The sequence below is a fragment of the Triticum aestivum genome, chromosome 1D (genome assembly GCF_018294505.1).
Source record: "Triticum aestivum cultivar Chinese Spring chromosome 1D, IWGSC CS RefSeq v2.1, whole genome shotgun sequence".
Lineage (NCBI taxonomy): Eukaryota > Viridiplantae > Streptophyta > Magnoliopsida > Poales > Poaceae > Triticum > Triticum aestivum.
In genome coordinates, this window is record NC_057796.1 from 17530719 (window position 1) to 17539114 (window position 8396).

Below are 8396 nucleotides of genomic sequence, written 5' to 3' on the forward strand. Positions count from 1 at the left end.
GTGGCACATGATGAATTAACCTATAAATCACTACTTGGCCAATTGGTACAATTTGAATAGGAACCACAGCTAAACCTCCTTGTGGATGCTGCTCATCTTTAACTAGACCTACCACGACTAGCCCTTGGCGGTTTAGTTTTATAGAAGAAACAACTGAGGACGCCGCGCCAAGTCCAAGACTCAAAAGCTGCTGCTCCGCTAGCCACCCGAGCGACGCTCGGTTCCTCGACGCTGCTTATCTAAAGTACCTCCTAGTCCTCTAGTTGATTAATTTAGCCTCAGGCTCTCAATCTACACGTGCTGAAGCATCTTCTGGCCGGCTATAAATGCACTGCCTAGCAACACCCTTTGTGCCACCATCCTAGCTAGTGAAGCAGCAGCTTGCCCAGCAGTCACCACCACATCCTCCACTATTTCCCTTAGCGTGCGTACTGGGATCCAAGGACGTAGTTGCTAGCAATGGCGCATCTGCGGCTCCACGGCACCATCGATGCTACCATCGTGGGGGCTGACAACCTCCATGATCGCTCGCGCCACACCGGCAAGGTCCCCGGTTTCCTCGGCAATGTATGTCTTCTTAATCTTATCAGTTTATATCATGGTTTGAAATAGCGTGCTATCTATTTTATAGTGGCGCTATACCGCTTAGAGGGGCATCATGTTAAGCCGTTTAGCAACTAATTCTCGTACGTAGATTGTGCAAGGTGTCCAGGAGACGACGGGTTTGGGCAAGGGCCTGCCGCGGATGTACGCGGCCATCTTCCTCGGCAGTGCATGCGTCGCCCGGACGCGTACCATCGCCGTCCCTGCCGCCGGAAGCGCGCGGTGGAACGAGCCGCTCCGCGCCTACTGCGCCCACCACGCGGCCGACGTCGTCATCTCCGTCATGATCGAGCAGCTCGGCCTCGACGGCGACACCGTCCTCGGCCGCGCCTACCTGCCCGCCCGGGAGCTCCTCAGCGACGACACAACCATCGACCGCTGGTTCGACGTCCTTGGCACCAACAGGAAGAAGCTCCCGGATGGGCCCAAGATACACGTGCAGATCAGCTTCCGCGACGTCGCCGACCAAGGCCTGGCGTGGGGCGGCGGCGTTGGCGGCGGCGGCAGCTTCGGGGTGCCCCGCACCTTCTTCTCGCAGAGGCCGGGGTGCAGGGTCACCCTGTACCAGGACGCGCACGCGTCCGAGGAGTTCGAGCCCAAGATCCAGCTCGACGGCGGCGGGCTCTACAAGCCTGGGCACTGCTGGGAGGACCTGTACGACGCCATCAGCAACGCACGGCACCTGGTGTACATCACCGGCTGGTCGGTGTTCCCCCACATCACGCTCCTACGGGAGCGGGACGGCAAGCAGGAAACTCTTGGCGAGCTCCTGAAGCGCAAGGCCGGCGAGGGCGTGCAAGTGCTCATGCTGGTGTGGAACGACGTCTCCTCCATCGATGGCTTGCTCGCCGGCCTCATGGACACCAGGGACGAGCAGACGGCCAACTACTTCCAGGGCAGCCGCGTGCAGTGCGTCCTCTGCCCGAGGAACATGTACGTCAGAGGCCACATCTTCGACGCCAAGACGGACACGTTCGTCTACAGCCACCACCAGAAGGCCATCGTCGTGGACCAGGAGCTGCCGCCTTTGTCGTCGGGCTCGGACGGCCGCCACCAGATCGTCAGCTTCCTCGGCGGCCTCGACGTGTGCCATGGACGCTACGACACGCAGTCCCACTCCCTGTTCAGGACGCTGGGCGCGGGGCAGCCGCACGGCGACGACTTCAGCCAAGTCAACTTCAGCGACGAGGACGCCACGCTCGGCAAGGGCGGGCCCAGGGAGCCATGGCACGACATCCACGCCAAGGTCGAGGGCCCCGTCGCGTGGGACGTGCTCCACAACTTCGAGCAGCGCTGGAGGAAGAAAGGCGGCGGCGACAAGGAGCAACTGGTCGACCTCGCAGCCCTCGAGGGCAAGGTCGCGCCGGCCTCGTGGGCGGTCACGCTCCCCGGCGACCAGGAGGCGTGGAATGTGCAGCTCTTCCGGTCCATCGACAACATCGACACCGTGGGCTTCCCCGACTCCATGGAGGCCGCCTTCAAGGCCGGTCTCCTCCAGGACAAGCACCGGGTGTACGAGAGGAGCATCCAGGACGCCTACATCCACGCCATACGTGCCGCCAAAAGCTTCATCTACATCGAGAACCAGTACTTCATCGGCAGCTCCTTCCAGTGGAAGTCCCACGACGGCATAGACCCGGGGGACGTCGGGGCGTGCCAGCTGATCCCCAGAGAGCTCTCGCTCAAGATCGTGAGGAAGATCGAGGACGGCGAACGCTTCGCGGTCTACATCGTGGTGCCCATGTGGTCCGAAGGCGCCCCTACGGGCCGATACAGGCAGGCGATGCTGGACAACCAGAGGAGGACGATGGCGTTGATGTACGACGACATCGCCGTTGCGCTGCAGGCCAAGAGGATAGACGCCAACCCAAGGGACTACCTTACCTTCTTCTGCTTAGGGAACCGGGAGGCAAGCAACCCGAAGGGCGGCGAGTACCAGCCTCCGCACCGCCCGCAGGACGGGACGGACTATGCCAGGGCGCAGATGGCACGCCGGTTCATGATCTACGTTCACTCCAAGATGATGATAGGTACTACACTACTTAATTTCTCCCACCCTTTCCATTAATATATGCTTGCATTGCATTGCTTCTTCAGCTTCTCTTCATCGTTTCCTTCAGTTGATGACGAGTACATCATTGTCGGATCTGCCAACCTCAACGAGCGGTCCATGGCGGGGTACAGGGACAGCGAGATCGCTATCGGCGCGTACCAGCCGCACCGCATCACCAGTGGCGCCGAGCTCGCCAAGGGGCACGTCCATGGCTTCCGGATGTCGCTCTGGCACGAGCACCTCGGCAAGACGCACGATGACTTCCTGCGCCCGGGAAGCCTAGAGTGCGTGCAGAGGGTCAACAAGATGGCCGATGAGTACTGGAGCCTCTACGTCGGCGACCAGCTGCCGGAAGACCTCCCAGGCCACCTGCTCACCTACCCCGTCTCGGTAGACAAGGCCGGCAATGTCTCAGCGGTCACGGGATTTGAATTCTTCCCTGACACAGATGCTCGCGTGCTTGGTGAGCCAACGGGAATAAAAGATTATTTTCTGAGCACATAGCTCCAGGTTTGCCGCTCCTAGTTTGTGTTGATTAATCCTGGCACCTCCGGGTTTTTTTTTTTTGCGCATCGTGTTAGCTATCTTAGTTAGAATTAAACTTATTTGCCTACAAATATTGTCCTTTTTCTTGTTATGTGTCCGCTCATTTTCTCTAAGATGCTTATATAAGTAAGGTGTGTGTGCATTTACATGAGTGAATTCATGTGCATATGTCTGAGCGTCTACGTATGTACTGTGTTAAAAAAACTATTGTATCTTCATTAGGATTTACTAGTTTTTTCCTAAACCTATTTTTTATTTTCTGTTAGCTTGTTCTTTTAGCGTGAGCCGTGATTTATGCAAGCCACGTCCTGTACCTCGAGCAGTGCTGCTCACACGTTCTAAGTCCGAGGGACGGTGACTTCGTAAATCTCAAGATGATATGCCGGCTCAGTCTCTCGAAGGTGCTCATAAGGGTAGGGCACTAGTAGAAAAGGGTCATTTGTCCCGGTTCGTAAGGCCCATTTGTCCCGGTTGTGGAACCGGGACTAAAGGGTCGGTACTAAAGCCCTATACCTTTAGTCCCGGTTCTTACACCAACCGGAACATATGGGCCTCCACGTGGCCGCTGCGGCGAGCCAGGCAGGAGGGCCTTTAGGCATCCACGCGTCAGTAGCTGGCAGGAGCTGAGTTTTTTTTAAAGAGGATGGTTTAGGGGTTTTGGGGGGTTAATTTAGGGTGTTAGCTAGCTAATAGAGAGAAGTGTCTTCTCTTATCTCCGTGCTTGGTCGACACTACGTACTATACGTATAGAGAGGCCCTCGACACGCTAGCTAGTAAGCAAATGAAGAAAACCATTAAGTACAGAAGTTCGTCATGAACATATGCATACCGAGAGAAGTGATATCGACCTCTCCATCTCCGAGAGATTGGGCGAACAAGAAGTTTTCGTATATCTATCCGACGCTACTGGCTACATATATACAATATTAAGATCTCTTACAATATAATCCCCTAATTATATATGAACTCAGCTGCAACATGGTATTCTCCAGCTTTCTTGATGACGTGGTCAAGAAAGAATCCTGCCAATTCCTTTTGAATTACTTTCATGCGATCTTCTGCTAGGAGTTCATTCCGCATCTGCCACGTCTAATTTGAAGAAGTGGGTTAATACATATATATGAATGAAACTCAACAGAAATGATGGTGTAATAAAATGAAATTGTGAATATTATTGCTTACGCACATCATATTGTTTTTTAGAGTAGCCCCGCTTATTTTTGCAAGTCGTGTTATAGATGAACTCGCACATGTAGTATCCAAAGTAATCATTCCCTTGTTCCTGCCACAAGCACTTTACGAGAAATAGAGGTCAATCAAACTGATAATGAAGCATTATAAATGGCATTGATAAAATTAGCTAGAATAAACGGGAGATGCGCGGAACTAGCTAGCTAGTAGTACTTACTTTCGGGTATGTAAATCGCAGCTCCCCCGGCAGTCCTGGAGATTGTGCGGTGAATACTTTCCAAACCCTGCGAGACAAAAAAAATAATTACTTGATATCAGGAAATGAACAAAAAGTTTCTGATATGGTGCGATAATGATCGATTGAACTTACTTCTTGAGAATTTTAGTCATGTCCGCATAGGTCTCGGGATCTTTTCGTCTCGAGTCTAAGACGGTTACTAGTCCCTGCTCAAGCTTAATGTCCAGGAGAATATAGTGGAAGCTGCGCACGCATGCATAACTCATCAATTACATTACTATAACCTCGAGTAATAAGGGAAACCGAATATGCACAGACAGTAACACTCACTTGAAGTTGTAAGGAAAGAGTATTTTATCTTTGTTTTGATTTATTACCAACGATTTGAGCAAGTTGGCTCGGCTTCTTTGGCTTGAAATTTAACCGTAAATTCATCTATGAGATTTGTGTTAATGAACCCAATATCATACATTTCTGCTTTTCTGCATTCGACGATCTTCAATCTGCATAATATAGCGAGGATAATTATAAATACATGCAATGAAAGAGCTGAGCTATATATAGAGACTTAATGACAGAAGTAGTACTTACAGACAGTAGCAAGTGATCGTTAATTTATCGAGGGCCATTTGATTGAAAAACTGGAAGAACTTCTCAAATGGAATAGACAACAGATCAATTCCAACGAGGTCGTGCTCCTCTTTAACTCTCAGCGTCAAAGTATTCGTCCCCCCAGACTCTCTGCAGGTTTCCATGTACCAATCATGGAATCTTCGCATCATCGTTGTTAGAGATCTTTCATCTTTGACGAGAGGCTTCCCGTAATGGTATTTATGTTCGTCCACCTCCAAGAAATCATAATGTACATCGTCGGGTAGGTAATTCCAAGATTGGTATTGGGCAAAATCTCTAGATTATTAGGGACGATATCACTAGACACCTTGAGCGGGGCCATGATTGGTTCGCTTGTTCACCGAGCTGGGCAATTTTTTTCCCAGCTCGTCGTTCTGCTAACCTTCGATCACTGATAGTACTTCCCGACCGCTCCGCTTTGATATATACCTTTTCAGTAATGCGCTCATAGTTGTTTTTAGGCGGAGACCGTGGTGGTTTCTTCAGGGCATCGATAGTGCACTTTGCTTTCACCGGATCTATCTTCTCCTCCGGAGGTGGATGTTTCTTTGCTTTCACCGCTTGAAAGAAGTCCCTCACTTCGGTTTCCACGATCTTCGCGCTTTCCTCCACGGTCCTCTCGTATGGTAACTTCTCTAGAGGCTTGAGAGATGGACCGAATCGGTATTGCCTCCCGCCTCTGGCTGTACTGCTAGACGCCGGAGCAGACGGAGCGGCTGCGGCTGTCTTCTTTCCTTGCTTACGAGGCGAAGGAGAAGGACTACGACGCGCCGGAGCAGCCGGAGCGGCAGAGGGTCTCTTCCGCCCTTGCTGACGAGGCGGAGAAGGAGGAGGCTGGCTGCTCGGGCACGCCGGCGCAGGCTGAGAAGGAGGCGGAGTGCCGCCACGCGCCTGAGAAGGAGGCTGAGTGCCCTGATAACTCGCCGGAGGAGGAGGCGGAGTGCCTTGACTCGCCGGAGGAGGAGGAGGAGGAGGCAGAGGCGTCCAGTTCGGAAGGTTGATGAGCTCCTTCCGCCATAGGCATGGAGTCTTCAGAGCAGAACCCAGTCGAGTCTCCCCTTCACCGGTAGGGTGGTCAAGCTCGAGGTCCTCAAATCCCTCCGTTATTTCATCCACCGTCACCCTAGCATATCCTTCTGGAATTGGACGAGAGTGAAAAGTTGCGCCGGGTTCAGGAGGTCGAACAGAGCCAACAGCCGCCTTGACTTTGAAGTTCTGCCATTGCGTCATAAGGTGGCAATGTTGAGACTCCGTGATAGTATCCACGGGGTAGCTAGCAGGAGCCGTGAAGACAGGCTCCAAGTGAAGCAGCTCGGTGGAAGCCACGCTGCTTGTCCGCTGAGATGGCGGGGTAGCTTCGGGGGTAGCTTCGGCAGGTCGCTTGCTGTGAACTGCTTCTCATTCCTCTAGCGCTTGTACCCTTGCGTGCAGCTTCTACAGTTGGATTTGCTCCACTTTCCTCCTTCTCTCCTGGCATTTGTAACCGCCTACGTCCGGAAACTCAGCCCTCCACGGAATGGAGCCTGGCGTGCCTCGTGTCCGTCCATGGTGCTCAGGATTCCCGAGTGCCATTGTGAGCTCGCCGTTCTCTCTGTCTAGAACGAACGTCCCTTGCTGCGCTGCGGCGATATAGTCCTGAAGCTTCGTGACGGGTATTCGCAGTTGCTCGTTCGTCCAAACGCACTTCCCTGATACAGGGTCCAAGGTTCCGCCAACCCCAAAGAACCAAGTCCGTCAACGGTCTGGCTAGTTCAATGTCTCTGGTTCGACCCCTTTATCAAGCAGGTCATTCTTAGCCTTGGCCCACAACGGCCGGGCTTTGAGGTAGCCGCGTGACCCCGTGCGATGGTGATGCTCCTTCTTCGCAGCATTTATCTTGTTTCTCGCTGACATCTTCTTACTCTTGTCCGATGTCTTGTGGGCCAAAAATGCGGGACAGTGATCTCTGATCTTCTCATATCGGCCGGTGAATTCTGGTGGCTTTTCTTGGTCGACAAACGATGTTTTCAGCTCATTCTTCCACCTCCTGAATAGATCTGCCATCTTCTTAAGAGCATGAGACTTGATCAATTGCTCTTTAACTGGCTTCTCCGGATCCTCCTCTGGCGGTAGGGTGAAATTTTCCTTCAGCGCGGTCCAAAGATCATCTTTGCGCATATCGTTGACATAAGACACCTCAAGGTCTACCTTCTTAGGCTTAAACCATTGGTGGATGCTGATATGGATCTTGTCCCTAACAAGAACCCCGCACTGAGCAGAAAATGCTTCCTTGGTCCGAATGGGTTCAATCGGTTGGCCATCGCGTGCGATTGCTGTGATCATGAACCTTTCATCCGAGCGCAGCTTTTTCTTCGGGCCTCGTTTCTTTACCGAAGTTGTGCTCGATCCGGAGGGCTAGAAAAAAGAAGAAAGACGAGAGTTAATATGTGTACATATCAAAACAATGAATGCATCAATTATCTAGTCAGCACAGGCTTAATTAATATATATACCTGGCCGGACTCTGTTCGTTCACCGGAGCCGTCATCACGGTGTCCTTCTTCCACCAGGATTCCGTCACCGGAGCCATCATAATCATGTCCTTCCTCCTCCATTGTTCGATCACCGTAGCCTGCTTCTTCACCATGTCCTTCCAGACCATCGGTGTCGTTGAGATATGACAAGACATCAGCTCCCGCTGCGATTATGTCCCCCAACACCTGTTCTGCTTCCTCGTCTCGGCCGTGCTCTATAGTTTCTGCAAATATTACAACATGGCAATTATTATACAAACATGGTAAATTGTATAGGTGCACTAGTTCGGCGAAGAGATGGTGATACGAGTGCAATATGGATGATAGATATAGGTTTTTATAATCTGAAAATATAAAAACAGCAAGATATCTAATGATAAAAGTGAGCACAAACGGTATTGCAATGCTAGGAAACAAGGCCTAGGGTTCATACTTTCACTAGTGCAAGTTCTCTCAACAATAATAACATAATTGGATCCTATAACTATCCCTCAACATGCCACAAAGAGTCACTCCAAAGTCACTAATAGCGCAGAACAAACGAAGAGATTATTGTAGGGTACGAAACCACCTCAAAGTTATCCTTTCTGATCGATCTATTCAAGAGTCCGTAGTAAAA

The 8396-nt window shown here is 51.7% G+C and overlaps 1 protein-coding gene across 1 annotated transcript; it reads left to right on the plus strand.

The window, feature by feature from the left end:
• Window positions 1–364: 364 nt before the first annotated feature.
• Window positions 365–3321, plus strand: LOC123179989 (phospholipase D alpha 2). Its single transcript, XM_044591931.1, has 3 exons — window positions 365–567; window positions 695–2633; window positions 2724–3321. Exons 1-3 carry the CDS (start codon window positions 460–462, stop codon window positions 3158–3160), a joined length of 2484 nt encoding a protein of 827 aa, XP_044447866.1. The 5' UTR covers window positions 365–459; the 3' UTR covers window positions 3161–3321.
• The last annotated feature ends 5075 nt before the right edge of the window (window positions 3322–8396 follow it).

What these genes read in the sequence shown, in the direction of transcription:
- LOC123179989 (XM_044591931.1), top strand. Translation starts at nt 460, where the DNA reads ATGGCGCATCTGCGGCTCCACGGCACCATCGATGCTACCATCGTGGGG. An exon ending in TCCCCGGTTTCCTCGGCAAT is followed by an intron (nt 568 to 694) that starts GTATGTCTTCTT and finishes TCTCGTACGTAG; the next exon opens with ATTGTGCAAGGTGTCCAGGA. An exon ending in TCACTCCAAGATGATGATAG is followed by an intron (nt 2,634 to 2,723) that starts GTACTACACTAC and finishes CGTTTCCTTCAG; the next exon opens with TTGATGACGAGTACATCATT.